The sequence below is a fragment of the Acomys russatus genome, chromosome 13 (assembly GCF_903995435.1).
Source record: "Acomys russatus chromosome 13, mAcoRus1.1, whole genome shotgun sequence".
Lineage (NCBI taxonomy): Eukaryota > Metazoa > Chordata > Mammalia > Rodentia > Muridae > Acomys > Acomys russatus.
This window is the reverse complement of record NC_067149.1, coordinates 48591457-48608935: the sequence shown is the minus strand read 5'-3', so window position 1 is coordinate 48608935 and position 17479 is coordinate 48591457. Positions and strand designations below refer to the sequence as shown.

Genomic DNA, 17479 nt, shown 5'->3' with positions numbered 1-17479 from the left:
TGGTGGGGGTTGGTTGGACACGGGCAACACTTTGTGCAGGCATTGTCCTTTTCAGGCAGTGCAAGGAAAAGGGGATCCAGGAAAGACCCGCCCTCTTGGAGATTCTGGTGGGGAGAAATGGACTCTCCATCCTTCTTGATAGGATATATGATATATAACATTTATCTCCACCCCATTTGTTGTCGTTGTTTTGGTTTTTTGTTGGTTTTTTGGTTTTTTGGGTTTTTTTGTTTTGTTTTGTTTTGTTTTGTTTTTTAAGACAGGATTTCTCTGTGTAGCTTTGGCTGTCCTGGACTAGCTTTGTAGACCAGGCTGGCCTCGAACTCACAGAGACCTGCCTGCCTCTGCCTCCTGAGTGCTGGGTCCATTTTTTTGTTTTTTGTTTGTTTGTTTGTTTGTTTGTTTGTTTGGTAGACTCCTTATGTACCCAAGCAATCCTTCTGCCTCAGCATTCTAAGTAGTTAGAACCATTAAGTATGAGCCACCATGCCTGGCTCATTTCATTTACAAGCGTTTTATGACCCTGAGATCCTCTGGGGCTCGGAGAGAATTTGAAATCAGAAGAGGAAGGTCTGAGCTCAGCTTTCCACTGTCGTTAGTGGCACTGGACAACAGCTCATCCCTGTAGGCCTCAGGTATTTGGCTATGGGATGGAGACAGCAGCCAATAGCTTGGCCTCCTGGGGCTGCTGCACGATATGAGAAGTGACAGGAGAAAGCTGTCCTCCTGGGTTATTCAGAGGAGACCCCAGAGCGGTGAGCAGAGCTGCAAGAGATCATTCCTTCATTCCCTCCCGGCTACAAACACACCAGATCCTCCGACCCTTCCAGGATGGCCCGGCCTCACCCCTCAGCTCCTCTCTGGAGGAGTTGACAGGGCCTGCCCTCACTCACTGCCTCACTCACTCACTCCTGCTTTGCCCTCAGCTGTGTGGTAGATGAAATGGACTTCTCCAACATGGAGCTGGACGAAGCCCTCAGGAAGTTTCAAGCTCACATCCGCGTGCAGGGGGAGGCCCAGAAGGTAGAGCGCCTCATAGAAGCTTTCAGGTGAGTTCCTTTTCCCAGCCCCTCCCCCCACCCCACTCCCACCCCCACCCCCATCCCTGAGAGGCAGAGGTGGTAAGAAAAGCTGCCATGATTCTGGGCCACAGAGATACTGAGCTGGGCAAAGCCTTTCTGGTATGGGCAGGAAGGTGGGGGAGAAAAAGACCAGAATCCCTTAGTGAGCCCTCCAATCTGGGAGCCACATGAGACCCTCTCAGTGGGTGCCCCTTGCACACCTACAGACAGCCCATTGTATTAAGCACATGTGGGAGGTGGACGGCCAGGGATCTCCCTGGTCCCCAAACCCTTCAAGAGCTGGGGCGGGGGGTCTGATGGTCCTGCCCCACATCCCCCGCAGCCAGCGCTACTGCATGTGCAACCCTGAGGTGGTACAGCAGTTCCACAACCCGGACACCATCTTCATCCTGGCCTTTGCCATCATCCTTCTCAACACCGACATGTACAGTCCCAACATCAAGCCTGACCGGAAGATGATGCTGGAAGATTTTATCCGCAACCTCCGAGGTGAGGAGGCTGGACTGGGTAGGTGGGGTGAGGGTGCTGCACAGTGCAGCCTGGTCCCGTTCATGTTAATTTTGTGAGTATGCACTCTAACTGTTGGTGTCACTTGCCCTTAGGACCTGATCACCCCTAGCATGCTGGAAAGGCTGCATACTTTCTAGCATACTGAATGTCCAGGTGCCGGAGCCCTGCTCAGAGCACCAGGGTCCTATAGCAACGCCTGGCAGACTGTCCCCACTAGGTGGCCTCAGGGACACTGGCACTAGAATGGTGTCTGGGTGGCTCCAGCTCCTCTCACTTCATGACAGAGACTGGGAGTAGGACTTCTGAGCTCCTCGCATTCGGCTTTGCAGTCACCTGATAGATCTACCAGAGAAACCTTTCTAGTTGATACCATGCACCTCCCACGGGGACCAGACCAAAGCTATCAGCGTATAACATATGTAATATTGATAGCTTTGGGCATTTTTTTAAAAAAAGCAGAGTGCTGGGTGTTGTGCTGCACACCTGTAATCCCCAGATCTTGGGAGGATAAAACAGGAGGATCGCTGCCTGTTCAAGGTCAGACTGGACTATAGAATAATACCTTGTCTCCAAAAACTAAAGCAGAAAGCAACCAAAGTTATTCGTGTGTATGTGTTTAATAAAGTAAAAGCATTCTACAAGGTTCACTACAGAAAAAAAAAGAAGAAGAAGAAGAAGAGCCAGCCCCTGTTACCTGCCATGCCCTCAAGCCACACTTTCAATGGTTCTCAATTGCTTATTGATTTGTTTTACGGTGCTAGGATAGAAGCCGGGGACTTCTGAAAGCTCAGCCAGCCCTCTGGCGCTGAGCTACATCCCCAGCATGTTGGCTTTGTATTTAGCGTTCCTTCCACACCAATAAATGGCATGCTGTTCCTTTCTTCCTATCTCTTGTTATAAACACAGACTATATAAGACATATAACCATGACAAGGGTTTATATTCATGGGCGCCCATGTGGTCACACCTGTGACTACAAACTGGCCATTTCCGACACCCCCGGAACCTTCCCTCTCATCACATCCCACCCGAGGCACTTGTCTAAGCTTTAGCACTGTCGTGCCTTCTAGTGCCCTCGAGATATAGAAATAGAGTCACACAGTACACATACTGTGCTGTTTGCAGTTTTTCACTTAGTAAATTTTTATTTTAGCATTGGGTCAATGGTATATTATGTAGAGTTTTATCTGCTTTCTTCATCCACTGCCACTAAAACCAGTACTGAAACAGGAGAGCAGAGTGAAGACAGCCCAAAGCTGAATCCATCTTCCTTGGAGTTGGCATTTACCCTCATATCCAACTCGGCTCCCCATGTTTCTACCACTAAAACATCAGACCAGACATGAGTGCCAATCCTTCACATCTGGACGGAACCCTAGGCATTTTGTCTCCTAGTCAGTGTCACCCTGGCATCTCCTATGCTGCGTTCTTGGCTCCTGGACATCACAGCTGTTTCATTTTTTAGTTGTTTTCCAAAGAAAGGAAGCATTGGAGACAAACCGGGAACTTAAGTTCTGAATCTGCCTTCGTGTGTGATCGGGAAATAACTGGAATAGAATCCCAGACTGGAGCTATATAGGTTAGATGTGGGCACTGAAGTGTTGCTCTGCCATCCCAGTATTTGGCCTTTGGACAGTTGTTTTCGTCTGTGTCTGAACACTTATATGTTCTTCTGTTTGTCTTCGTGTAGTGAGATCTCACAAGGATATGCCTTTTTTCATCCACTGTAGTTCTGGGTCAATCATTTTAGTCTAAAAACTCATGTCAAGCTGTGTGAAGTTTTCTGCTACATAGTTATGCTTCCATGTATGCAAGGAATTGTTTCCAGGACCCTGTTGGATGCTCAAGTTCCGTGTGTGTGTGTGTGTGTGTGTGTGTGTTGTTGTTGTTGTTGTTGTTGTTGTTGTTGTTGCTGCTGCTGCTGTTGGCATATATCATTCACACTCCCTCTTTTATGCTCTAAGTCATCTCTAGGGCCAATACGATGCAAATGTAAACAGTTTTTACACTGTATTATTTAGGTAATGAAGACAAGAAAACACATCTGTACATGTTTGTAACAATTGCAGATCTTGGACTACCTTTGATTGACAGTTGGTTGAAGAAAAGCTATGGGTACAGAAGCCATTCGGTGCACTGTACACTGTGCACAGTGCTTTCTCCATGTTCTTATAACTTTCTTTAACCCCTGGAACTCAAGTGTCAGAAGCTTGTTTCATATGCTGTTATCGTAGTTCTCTAGACAGCCATTTCCTTGGCTGGCTTTCTGGAAGATGTTCCTCCGCCTTACCTCTCAACTCTTCTTCCTGGCTCTCCGTTCCCACTGTCATTCTACTCTGTATTTCCATCCTATTGCTTTTTTTGCTCACCAAGGGTTACCAGAATGTAACACTGGGAAGCAGGACACAGGAGGGTCTCGCTGCCTGTGCCATCCCAAGACACTGGCCTCCTAGTTGCTTCCTGCTCAGCTTTTAAGTTCCCAGTAAGAGAAGACTCCTCTCACCCATTCCACAAGTTGCTGGGCACCGTGTCCCCTGCTAAAGGGGAGGGGAAGACCCAGAGAGAAAGGATTGCAAAAAGGACAAGACAGACGATATCCATGCTCATGGGAGACACAGGGTGAGGTCACAGAAGACAATAGAATATACAGAAGACACAGAAGACAATAGAAATGTGGAATCGAAGATGCTTAGCAGGAGCCTAGGGGCCCCAGGAAAGAGGCCTGGGTTTTCGATGCAGAGGACATTAGCAAACAGGGCTGAAAAGTGTGTCTTCCCTTTAGTGGGAGTGGACAGCCAGTTGTTAAAGCGCAGAGACAAAACAAAATCAGAATTCCGCCCACCCCACCCCACACCCACCCTGGGGCTTCCCTGTGGAGGGAAATCTTGCCCCTCTTGTCTGAGGCTCTGACCCTCCCATGTTGGTAGGTGTGGATGATGGCGCTGACATCCCCAGAGAGCTGGTGGTGGGCATCTACGAAAGGATCCAGCAGAAGGAGCTCAAGTCCAATGAGGATCATGTCACATATGTCACCAAGGTGGAGAAGTCCATCGTGGGTATGAAGACAGTAAGTGGACATGCAAAGCAGCGCTCCCAGCCAGCCATCTTCCATGTCCTGTCCTTTCTTCTGGAAGCCTCTCCCAGTCTGTTCCTCACCTTTTACGTAGTCATCTCTCTGTTAGCCATGAATTGAGTTTGTGCTGCGTGCCAGGCACCACATCCTTTTCCCTCTTTGCATAGTTTCCTCATCCCTCTTCCCTCCCCCCCCACTGCTGTCACTAGGATGTGATGTCAAAAAGGACGGGCTGGTGACCTACAGTTAAAACATATGGATTGCCAGTTGAGAAAGTTTAGGGTGCCCTTCACAGGAAGCAGTGGATAATAGGCATGCCTGGATAGTCCAGATGAGAAGAAGACAAAAAATGAGCTATATGGACTGTAGGTTGTGGCAGCCTGGGCCCAGACAACATGTTCTAATGTGCAGTGAGTATTAAAGCTGGCATCCTCTGTGGCTCACTGTGTTACTGGCACCATACACTGAGTGCAGACAAGGCAGGGAAGGTTCCTATCCCTCCCACTGGAGGGCGCCTTTGAGCTCTGTTTGTGAACTCCCTCCTCCATGCAGAAAAGAGCTTCATGTCAGAGCAGCTATAGCTGAGGGCTCAGCGCGCGTACGCTCTGCAAGCCAGTTGATAATTTACTTACTAGGCTAGATCCCAGGGCTTTTATAATCCTCTCCCCCTTGCACACTTGCATTTGGGTGTGCAGTAAAGAAATGGGTAGCAATTTCACACACGCATGGTCCGAGAGGCGGGGAGCGGCTGAGAGGTTTTGAACACTCTGAAGGCTTATTTCAGTCTCTGTTCTTCATCCCATAATCTCATAATCTCATTATGAATGAATCCTTTCTCTCAGTATGCTGCCCTGGGGCATGATGAAGGGAACAGACCCCGCCTCCCTCTACCCCTACCCCCCCCCCCCCCTCACCCCACCCCACCCTACACCAACCACTCCACCCCCACGCCATAAGAAGCCAAAGGTCAAGTGTTAGCCCAGGCCCATTCCCTGGAACTCTATCTCCTCATCTGGAAAGTGGGTGCCATGGGCCGGGCAGGGGGAGGGCCCTGGGAGCTTCCCTGTAGAGCCCTGTCTGGGTTCCAGGTGCTGTCCATGCCACACCGCCGCCTGGTCTGCTGCAGCCGGCTCTTCGAGGTGACCGATGTGAACAAGCTGCAGAAACAAGCTGCACACCAGAGAGAGGTGTTCCTCTTCAATGATCTGCTGGTGGTGAGCAGTACAGCCAGGCCGGGATGGGGGAGGGCAGGGTAGATGAGGTTGGTGCTGTCCTGAGTCCTTGCCTACTGGGACGGGGTGGGACATGCCCAAGCATGCAGGCACTCACTGGGCAGGGTGGACCAAGATAAGTCATTTCTGCTTGACACGCCATGAATCTAAGGCACACAGGTCAAAGTGGAAAAGAGCCAGACCCCAGACAGCCTGCCTCTATAATACTGAAAACCTGTGGCAAGGCACACAGCATTGGCAAGGCACCACATTCCTGCCTGGGAGGTCATCAGAAGGCCACTGTCCTTGGGCCCAGGGAGTGGCTGGATAGCGCTTGTCCCAGATGCTAAGAGGCAGGCAGGGTGAGTAAGCTCCTGCAGCCTTGTGCTCTCAGGCCTTCTCTGTAAGGGAGTCACACAGAAAGCTCTGCAGGATCCCACAGAAGCACCCCCCTCTCTCTCCACCCTGCCATTCTGGCCCCGTGACTCTCTGGGGGGGGGGGTGTCCTCCTCCTGTAGTCGGAATAGCAGAGCATCTTGGTGCCTGTCACTTGCAGAGCCAATGAGAAGAGGTAGAAACTACACCTCAAAACTGCTCTGTTTAGAGAGTGGACAATCCGAGAAAACAGTGTATCGGCATCTTTAAAACCTGCCTTGTACCTCATCTCTTTGCAGCAGGTTATTAGGAGAGCAGCATAGGGCAACACATGCAGTGGGTCATTCGGAGGCCAGTCTTGTCCGTCGGTCAGGCAGTCATTTTGGGGGATTTGTGATGTCTACACTTCTCTTGTTCTTGCTCCCACACTTGGCCTCATGAAGTGGAAGTTTGGGCTCAGGCACTTATTGAAACACTGAGTAGTCACTGACTGTGTTAATTCTTTATTCCTGCAGGAGCGTTGGGTCTAGGGGGAGGGGCTTAACTCAGGATAAGCAAATCATTAACAGTGTGTGTGGACAACCAGTGATAGCTTATTTGTGCGGGTTCCATTTTTGCAGTATGGAGTACAAATGTGTCTATATAATACAGGATATTAAATGATCCTCTCAGTCCCTCTGTCCTTTATCGCTCCCACAGAGCAGCAGTACCTTTCTGGAGTGCACATCAGGGCCCACCAGGCTTCAGCGGGATAAGAAAGAAGCCCCATCTTTTGCCCCAGGCTCCCCCAATCTCAGAGGTCTCTGAGCTCATTTTCTGCACACGCCTGGTTGCTCAAACACCTGGCCCCAGGAGCTGCTTCCCACTGGCAGTTGCTCCTTCTCTTCCCATTCCAAAGCTCCTCTGGGTGCGGTCACCTCCCTCTCTCAAAGCAGGTCTCTAATTGAATGTGGCCTCCCGGCTGGCCTCTTGTCCAGGCAAGGCAGCCTGCCCAAGCGCCTTTGATTTCTGATTCTGTTTTACTTCATTTGCCCCTAGCTTTGCTTTGACTTTGCTGGGTGGGTCGAGGGGTTTTTCTCCTTAACTGTCTTCCTCCTCCATCACACGAGCCTCTGGAGAGCAGGCTCTCTGTCACATCCATTCTTCCACATCCTCTGTGCGCAGCGCATAAGAGCTACTAAATAAAATATAAGCGTACATGTTGAACACCTGGTGAACTGATCTTTCATTTTAGGCAGAAATGAAAGAAAAAGAAAGAAAGAGGGAAAGGAGAGAGAAATGGGAGGAAGGGGAAGAGGAAGGGAGGGAGGGAGAGGGAAGGATGGAAGAAGGAAGGAAGGAAGGAAGGAAGGAAGGAAGGAAGGAAGGAGGAAGGAAGGAAGAAAGGAAAGCTAATAAACTATATCCAATGGTGGTAGGATCAGAGTGACTGGGTTTCAGTGGAGACTTGGGGGTTGCTTTTCGTTTGTTGGTTTAAGTAGGATTTTGAAAGGAAGCTTTCTCTAAGGAGCATTTGGGTTAACTTAACTAATGAGAGGAATCTGGCCATGCAGAAAGCTGCAGGGAGAGTTGTAGAGAGGGAACGGCTGCTACAGAACTGAGCTAGGCTGCTACAGGCTGCAAAAAAGGAGGTCAGTGTGAGGCCAGCATAAAGCCCATCTGGGGCAGAGGCTGTGTCTGGGAGGACATACAGGCCAGAGCTTCTAATGTGGAAGTAATGGGATCCAGTGGGGTTTAAGCAGTGACAGCCCATGTGTATGGACCACCAGGTTGGAAGGAGGGGGAACTGTTCTGATGTATATAGGTGTGCATCTCCGTGTATTGACAGTGCCCACAGTGTCTCTGGGTATTGGTGCCTGTCCATGTGCACACACATTTACAGGAGCCCCCTCGTCTGCTTCTGTCCCTCCCCTGGGCAGATTCTCAAGCTGTGCCCAAAAAAGAAGAGCTCCTTCACATACACCTTCTGCAAGGCAGTCGGCCTGCTAGGCATGCGGTTTCACCTCTTTGAGAACGAGTGTGAGTCCTCCCGGGACCGGAGGGTGGAGGTGTCCCCAAACACCAGCCTCCCCTGCACCCAGCTCACTGCCCAAAGCTCACTGCTGGGGATCGGGCTGGATTTCAGATTACTCCCACGGCATCACTCTGGCAACTCCACTCTTGGGCTCTGAGAAGAAACAGGTGCTGCATTTCTGCGCCCTGGGCTCCGACGAGATGCAAAAGTTCGTGGAGGACCTGAAGGAGTCAATCGCTGAGGTGACAGAGCTGGAACAGATTCGGATAGAGTGTAAGGATGGCCCCCTCCCCCCACCTACTCCCCACCCCACCCCCCCATCCCACCCTCACCCCTCCATCCCTACCCCCCACCCCCCAGCCCCCCAAACCCCAAACCCCCACCATCCCTACCCCCTCCCCCACCCCCAGCTCCCAAGGCAGAGAGATGGGGTCCGCAAAGGCAGAGGCAGCATGCATACACACCTGCCTCTGCCTCCTGGGAACTGTCACTCCTGCACTGCCCCAACCGGAGCTCCCCCCTCCACCCCTGAATTCCTAGCCCCGCTGCCACATTCCATCCCAATGTGGGGTTGCTTCACAACTGAAGTGAGCCCCACCTCCCAGAGTACACACTGGTGTCTGCACAGGGCGCACAAGGGTCTTTCTCACCTAGAATGCTGTTGCTACGTTTCCACTTATAGTCACAGTAGCCTACAAGGGAGCTGTTTTGTCCCAGTTGAGAGGTGAAGCTCAGAGACAGTGCTAATGCACAGGCAGAGCTGGCATAGGCAGTTAAAGCTGATGGTTGGTCTCATGGTCTTTCTACTGTGGGACTGAGGTTCTGTGTACAGTCTCCTAAGAAAACGCTCAAAACTTGGCTAAACTGAAACCCAAGCAGGTTGCTCCTTGGGAAGTGGGACGGTGCGTGGAGTGCCTGCTGGTTTTGTACAACATTGGTTTCCGTGGACTCAGGGGTGTCACAAACAAATTCTTTTCAAGGGTTGGACTAGTTACCTTAGAGGGCCCTGTTTGGCTCTTTGTTCTGAACATTCTCAAAGGTGTGTCTTGAGATTGATTTATTTTGCCCCTGGTCAGAATGTCACAAATGGCTCCAAACTGCTTAGAGAGGCATTGCCCGCCTGGCCTCGGCAATACTGAGGGAGAAACATTTCTTCTGGGCGAGGGGGACAGCCTAGAAGTCCATTCTCTGAGCATCAGAGGAGCAGATCTGGTCAGAATCCATTATATCAAGGGGCAGGGAGAAAGCAGCTTCTGCAACTAACTTCACTACGCGGGGTGGGGGGTGGGGGAGACAGGGGTTATGGTGGACAAGAAAGCGGGGCGGGGGGGGGGGTGGAAGCAGGGTAGACAAGAAAGCCAGAAGAAAAGTAGGTAGGGGGCTGCCTCTGGGTCTTCAGATGAAGAGAAAGTGGGTGACAGGAAAAGGTGGCTGTGGAGGCAGGCAGGAGAGGAAATGAGTCAGCAAGGAGGCAAATGGAAGGCACAAGTAGCCACCATTTCAGGGCCCCGCTATGCACCCAGCACTGGGCAGGCGGCAGGACCCAGCATTTAGTTCCTACAACTCCCCTTGTGTGCACATCGTTCTCTTCCTACTGTAAGCAAGGCAACTGACGCCAGCAGCACTCAAAATGGGGGTCCAAGTTCTCACAGTGAGCGGCAATGAACGCCACGCCCAGGCCCTCCAAACTCATGCGTAATTACGTAATTAGGACACTAACTCCTCCAAAGCCAGGAGGGTCCCTCTGGGGCCAGCAAGCAACTGAGTTCCGTGAGAATGCGCACAAGGGAGGGATGCTGTGGTGCTGGCAACAAGGACAAACTGCTGGTCTGGACACTTACTGTGTAGTGTCCCTGGCTTCTAGACAGCCAGAGAAACAGCAATGCAACCCAGGCGGGTAGTTTTAATAAAGGAATCTTGAGTCATGTCTCTTGGAACCAAGAAGCTGAGAGCGCGCTTTAATAATACCTGTCAAATCTACATGGATGGCAACTAGCCAGGCCCCTAGAGCCACTGGGAGAATAAACTGCAGTTTCTAGTGCAGAGAGGCTCCAGCGGAGCACCAGCCGGGGGACATGTGTCCCAGCCACACAGATTATGGAATCTACCCCTTGGGAGCATTGCTGAACACCCTGTAGGAAGCTCAGCAGCTGACAGCTGGGGATGGGGCAGTATTCCTGCCAAGCACACATGGACAGACTAGATGTCACCAACTGTGTCTAGGACCAATGCTGCATTTTCCTGCCCACTGTCCTAAGGCTTTCAAAGCATGGAACACTCGCCCAGGTCAGGCCTTGTTCTGTGTGCTTTACCTCAGGCCATCTTCTTAAACCCTATCGGGCAGTGAACCCAGCTGTCTCCTCAAGTGAGGCAGGCATAGAGAGGCCGTGTTACCTGCCTAAGACTCATCAGTCCAGGGTGCCAACCCCAGCACACCACCTCCCTGTCCCACACCAGCCTTTTGTGGCCCCTCGGACAGTCAAGCAGATTTTGCCATCACCACTCATGGATGCAGCTGCCAGACAGATTTAACTGGTTCTCAATGCTCCAGCCCAACCCAAAGTCCCTGTGGGACTGGAGAGCGAGCACTCTCCCCCTGCCTCCTTTCACTCTCCCCTACCTCCTCCAACTCTCTCCCTACCTCTGCCCACCCTCCCCCTGCACTCTCCCCCTGCTTTCTTCCACTTTCCTGTGCCTCCTCCCACTCTCCCCTGCCTCCTCCCACTCTCCCCCTGTCTCCTCCCACTCTCCCCCTGCCTCCTCCCACTCTCCCCTTATCCCCTTGCTCCCTGGGACTGGGGGCTGTGAGTGCTGCCTCTGTATCCTTCTCCCTTCCTTAGGGGAACTGGAGAAGCAGCAGGGGACAAAGACACACTCTGTAAGGTCTGCTGGAGCTCAGGGGGACCCACAGTCGAAGCAAGGATCGCCCACAGGTGAGAGTGGGCTCTGCCCTTACTCTGGCCCATGCAGAGGCCACCATGGTCCTGCACCTGGCTCTGGGGGCTTTGGGTGGGCCGTGCTGTCTCTCTGGCTATTTCTTTCCATGGAGAAGCTCCAGACTTGTGTCCTTAACTTTTAGTCCTTAGCTTGGGGTGGAGAAAGGTGACTGAGAAATGTGTCCACTTTGCAAACTGTCCCAAAGTGCGGGACTGCATGTGGAATGTCACCATTTGCCCCTGGAGTCTGGCCAAGACCCCTGATGGCCTGGAATCAATCCAAATGAGCCCTGAACTCTATTTCTTAATTGGTTTCTTCAGATTAAATTTCCCCTGCTAGCCGTGTGAGCTTAGGCCCTAGTATTCCCTTTGCTCAGCCCTTGAAGTCTGCTTACCCTCGCCCAACTCTATTCTTTCTGCCAGTTACCTCAGTCTGATCCACCAGCAAGGAGCAGGAGAGGTGGGCTCTGACAGCCCCCATAGCCTCCTCATAAGGAGAAATTGGAAGAGAAACAGGAGACAGATACACAGAAACCCCGTGCACAGCTCACGTATTAGCTTACCCATTCAGTCTCGCATCCACACTCAGAGCTTGTAGCATGAGCGTTCTGATTGCACCGGCCGAGACATGCCTTTCCCTTTCGCAGCAAGGCTTCGGGCTCTCTGTGCTGTGGAAAGCATCTCTCTAAGTTGTCATCTATATAGTGCCATAGCTCTCCACCCACCTAAACCAATAGCCTCCTTTACTTTCTGCGGGCTCAGGATGTGGGTCACTGCTCACTTTTCAGGGCCGCCTGCATTTTACCATCTGGGTCCCAGCTGACGTGACTTATCCCTCCAGCTTCTCTTGCGAGAACTGTGAGCCCCTGTCAGATGTGCATGTGTATCTCCGGGGGGCTTGCCCACGCTACCCTTGACTGTGCAGCTTCCTTTGCACTTTTGGGAAGCCGGTGGGGGAGCGAGGGGCTGAAAACTATAACCCTGGGGATGAGGAATGAGAAACTCCAAGGAGCTCAGATTTAGAAGACCTCAGCCAGGAAGAGTCCTCAAGCCATTCCTGGGGGTCCACAGGGCTCCCTGGTGCATGCCAGGTGGTGAGATGCTGTAGTCCTAATCACAGGCCATTAGCAGCTCTACGTATGGCAAGCACCATGGTGGGTGTGCTGCGGGGCCCTTAGGTCCTCAGAACGCCACAGCACCCCTTAAGTCATAGTGATCATAGCGAATGGCAGCCCCTCCTTCAAGGGACCTATGGTTTACATGGTTCCCACAAGTCACTTAAAAGCCAGCTTTCCCGGGTTCATACAAGGATTCGACCAGAAGAAAAATGACTCCACAGTACAAAATCAGAAAGAATTCCAGAAAGGTTTCCTCGTCTGTGGAGGTCCAGAGAGGTGCAGCACCCCTACCCCAAATTACACAGCTACTAAGTGGCCCAGGGAGGCTCCCTATGCCAGGCAATGCCCCAGTGGAGTGTGTGCGCGCATAACCTACAGTCTCGTCTTGCTACCCACACCAGCTAGAGGGTAGTGATGCCGGATGGGGAGGAAGGGACCCCGGGTTCCAGGCAGGACTGGTGGAGAATGAGCCCTATGCTGTTTGCATTCAAAGCCAAAAGGGAAGCGATGGCAGGAGAGAAAGCGGCGGAGAGCTCGGGGGAGGTAAGTGGAGGCCTGGTGGCATCCAGGTGAGTGAGCCTGTGACCCACCCCCCCCCCTTGTTCCTCTTCTCACTGTCTCTGTTGTTTCTCTTCTCAGGTATTAATCAATGCCTCCCCAGCCCGACTCACCATTTTACCAATTTCAAGAGATACAATTAAAAGTTACTGCTAGCATGGGTAATGCCACACTCTTCCAGCGCCTAGTTAAGCCGCAAGCACTGCCAAATTGCTTCCCAGCCAGCCAACCCGGCCTACTGCCCTCCAGGGCCAAGCTCCCAACCCAGCCCAGCCCAGGGAGATGAACCCACAACACTCCCGTGGCCTTGGCCCACCCTTCCATGCTCTTTGTGTATCCACTCCCCTCACCCCCAAAACACTGCTCTTTCCTCAACTATATGCTATAGCCGAGACTCAACAGTCCCTTTCTAGGTCCTTCCATGACCTTCCATTCCCTGAACAGAGAGAGCCTGGCCTCCCTCTCGATGTCAATTCCTAAAGTCAAGGCCTCCATGATCACTCCTAGGAACCCTTGGGGAGACTGGAGGAATGGGGTTGAGACAGTGAGAAAGAAGGGATTTCTCCCTGGGACAACTAGTCTCTGGAAAGTTGGCCATGGGGTGGGGTGAGCACAGGAGAAAAAGAGGCAGAACAGGGTTGGGGTGCCTCAGAGTTTTTGTCCTGGGGGATGAGCTCTTAAAGCCAAAGACCCTCCTCATTGGAGGAGAAGCTGCCATCTCCAAGCCACCAGGGAAAGGACTTGGAAGTAGCAGCTGACTTCCGCCAGCCCCAAGGCAGTCCCTAAAGGCAGCATACACTGCCTCACATACAGACCCTCTCCTTGGCTGCCAGGCCTTGAGGACCACCAGCTGCTTGCTCATAGACAGTCCTTTCCCATGCCCACTAGCAGGAGGGCTCCCCTAGATGTGGAGGGAGATGCCCACTCAGAAGCCTGCCAAGCCCTGGGGAGCCACAGGATACCTGGGAGTTCAGTTTCTCTCTGTCCCCGCACCCCATCCCCCACGTGTTTCTGGAGGAGGCACCTTTATCCGGAGGAGCTTCCTGCCCCAGCAGCTGAACAGCCCCCAGGGTGGGTATTCCATCCCCTGCCCCTGCGCCCGCATCTTCCTGCAGCTGCCCATTCTCAGCCTTGCAGATAACCCTAGTCACCAGCCCTCCAGCACATCCTCCTGGGGCTACCCAGGGAGGACCAGCCATATGATGCCCCTCTTCCCTCCTATCCACCCAAAGGACCACGTGGCTATCTGCAAGGCTGCCCTGCCCCTCCAGCTAGCTCCAGGGATCCTGCCAGCCTCTGCTCCCCTAAGCAGAGGGCAATGTGGCCACCCCCTTGGCCTCTCAGCTTGGTCTTAGCTCCTTCTCCTCTGGCGTTGCTTGGCCAAGCCCCTATGGCAGGCGCTCCTCCATCTCCTCTGAGCTATTGTGACTGCTACTCATGTTCATTCTCTCTCTCTCTTTCTCTCTCTCTCTCTCTCTCTCTCTCTCTCTCTCTCTCTCTCTCTCTCTCTCTCTCTCAGGCTTTTTCACTTTACTAAGTCTTAAAGGATCTGGGCTGGGATGAGACTGTCATGCACATGGAGGGAAGTGGAGACTGTACAGGGCTGAGGCTGTGGGCTACATGGGAGAAACTGAGGATGAGGAGAGAAGGAAGGCTCACTGGCCCTGGATTGGGAAGCCCAGCATTGGTGCATCAGACACACATGAGGGTGCTGTGACTCAGGGGTTAGGAACCAAAGAGGATGCTTGGTCAGGCTGTCTCAGAACACTTCTCCTGGAGAATTATTCAGAATACAAGTAGGTATGAGGCTAGCCTGTGCCCTGCTTTAGCAGTGGTGACATGACATCCCCTGGGAGGACAGAGATGCTGGCCGCGCCCTCTGCGGGCTGTGTGGCTCAACAGTAAAGACCTCTGGCTCCCTCATCTCACGTGATTTCTGGCCTGGAGAATGCTGTCCAGGCGGAGGGAGAGGATGGAGAAAAACATCCTTACAGCTGGCTGATTTGGGTGCTGGGGCTTGAGAATCTTGAGAGGCAAAATCTTAGGGAGCCTTAGGGGAGGCAGCACAGCTTTAGGAAAGGAGTCTCTGAAATTACCCTCTTAGGCAAGAAGCAGGACTGGTAAACACTGCTCTGGGACTCTGGGTATGAGCTGTTCTGGCCCAGGTCTGGAATAAGGTCCTCTCCCCTGCATCCTCAGCACACCCCTCTGTGCCTGAGAAGTTAGCCCTACAAGGTGGTACCTCAGGACAGACACCCCAGGAGAAAGCATCTTCAGAGAGAAGGGTCCTAGCCACCTCCGAAAGGCCCATGTGTTTGGAGAAGATGGTGGTGGGTCACAGCTAGCTACCGGCTAGGGAAATGAGGGATGAGGTAGAAAAGGATGAGGAATTAAACCATTCTCCTTCCCTCGTGGTGTCTGTTTCCTCCACCTCTTCTGCCATTAAGAGAGGGGCCTGGATGTGTTCCTGCTCCTAGGCCTTCTGAGGGGGCCTTTCAAAGGTCTCAGACGCAAGTCCAACAAGGACAGATTATTGTAGGATGAGGGGTTTATTTAAAGAGTTATGAACATCCTAGACAGACAGACAAGAGTGTGGTATGGCTCTAAGGAGAATCGGGCTCTAAATGGGGGTTCTGAAGAGAGGAATCGGAGCCCACATGGTAGAAGTCCTTCCTTAGAACTGTGTGTAGAAGCATGGGTGTGCTACGAGGCTCTCTGACTCACAGGCAGGAGTCAAGAATGTGTGACCACCAATACCCACTTGGATGCTAGTGCACTTCTCTGCATGAGAATCCTGGCGCCTGGAAGCCTGTTAGCTAGGGACTGTTGGGGGGGGGGGTGGGGGGGACAATGCCCTCGGGAGGCATCTCTCAGCATCTGTGGGAAGGGAAATGCTGCTGCTAGCAGGTACTTTAGCCTGAGCAGCAATTCTGGTCCAGACTCAAACATTACATTCTTACGATGAGTCTGCCCTGGCCACCTGCTCCCGGCCCATGCAAGGAGTCAAGAGAGGAGCTCTCTCCATCTCTCTGCCTTGTAACATGCAGGTCTAACCAAGACCTGCAGCTTGAGTGGCACAGGAAGGTGAAGGGGACTTCTCAGCAGCTCTCAGACACAGGGGTCATGGCCTTGGGGAGTGTAGGAGGACAGGACAGGTTAGGTCCACAGGACCCCTTCAAGGCTCCCTAGCATTCTGGGTTCAGGTACCTTGACGGTGAATGACAAGGTTCCCTCCTTAATCACACCCTGGGCACAAGGAGAATGGCCCTGCTTCTTGGGGTAGAGAGAGAGTACATAGGGAGGAGTTAGCCTCCTTTCTCACAGATGAGCAGACTGGAACCTGGAGAACCACGGCTGCTGTAGGCACTCTCTGTACCACCACAGAAGAGTGGCCTGAGAAACAGTTTCCCTGTGGGGGCGGGGGAGAGAAGCGGGGTCAAAGCCAGGGACTGAGAGCATCCTCTGGACGGCAGGCAGGAGAGGTCTGAAGGGAGGCTCTGGGAGGCTTGGGTGGCCAGCCCCAGCAGCTGGGAATTAGTGGTAACTTTTCATGCTTCTCTGGCTGTTTCTAAACTAGGTGTCAATTCACAACAGGCTTCAAACGTCCCAGCACAGCCCCAGGTTGGGTGTCGAGAGGGAAGCGCCAGCACCGTCACCACCAACATCATCACCACCACCACCACCACCGTTGCCGCCAGACCCACAGCCTAGCCCCATGAGGGAACAGCCCCCACCGCTGCCACTGCCGCCACCCACACCCCCAGGCACCCTGGTGCAGTGCCAGCAAATTGTCAAGGTCATTGTCCTGGACAAACCCTGCTTGGCCCGCATGGAGCCCCTGCTGAGCCAGGCTCTGTCCTGCTATGCCTCATCTTCCTCAGACTCCTGTGGCTCCACACCCTTGCGTGGCCCAGGCTCCCCAGTTAAGGTCATCCACCAGCCTCCACTGCCTCCACCCCCACCCCCATACAACCACCCTCATCAGTTCTGTCCGCCAGGCTCTCTGCTGCTCCGACGCCGCTGTTCCAGTGGCTCAAGGAGCCTGGTGTAGGCTCTGCCCTTAGCAACCGGCTGTTCCAATGGGCTGTCCTTCAGGAATCTGGGCTGCCCCTTGCCACTCCTCACATCGTGGCATAATGCCTCCCTGGCCACTGATCACTGTTGTGGAAAGAGAATGACCTGGCAAGATGGTTTGCTTGACCCAGCCATCCTTCACTAAATTATTTTAGTACCTTGCCACAAACATGTAATACCGCCTCACTCTCCTAGGGGTCCCACATAGCAGGATGGGCCATGCCTTCTCCTCTGTATTCACTATGCTCCCCCAACTGGACTATAGATTGAAGGAAAACTGAAGGCAAAGGGCCTGTGGCCTGATGAGCTTGCAGACTTGGTCTATTAGCAAGTACAGTGGATAAGACCAAAGGCTAGACTTGCCAGCAGCACACCCCAGGACACGAGTAGAGTACCCTAACATAAGGTGTATCTATGACCAAGCTAAATAGAGAGCTAACCCTGACTCCCCAGGGTGGGGGTCTAAGAGTAGCAGGGGAGAGGGGGTTTGTCTGCTGCTTTTGTCATCCAAGCCTGTAGTTGGAAGTC

General features: G+C 52.7%; 1 protein-coding gene across 2 annotated transcripts in view; it reads left to right on the top strand.

Moving 5' to 3' along the window:
• Nucleotides 1-17201, top strand: part of Iqsec3 (IQ motif and Sec7 domain ArfGEF 3) — a 93138-nt gene extending 75937 nt beyond the window's left edge. The window contains exons 6-14 of one of the 2 annotated variants that reach the window (XM_051155286.1): nt 927-1049; nt 1405-1571; nt 4520-4659; nt 5754-5879; nt 8171-8270; nt 8377-8538; nt 11106-11198; nt 12813-12862; nt 16455-17201. In XM_051155286.1, coding sequence (XP_051011243.1) covers nt 927-1049; nt 1405-1571; nt 4520-4659; nt 5754-5879; nt 8171-8270; nt 8377-8538; nt 11106-11198; nt 12813-12862; nt 16455-16928 — 1435 coding nt within the window. In that variant the 3' untranslated portion in view covers nt 16929-17201. The remainder of the gene's footprint in view (nt 1-926; nt 1050-1404; nt 1572-4519; nt 4660-5753; nt 5880-8170; nt 8271-8376; nt 8539-11105; nt 11199-12812; nt 12863-16454) is intronic. The other variant, XM_051155287.1, reaches the window with a different exon arrangement.
• Nucleotides 17202-17479: the final 278 nt, after the last annotated feature.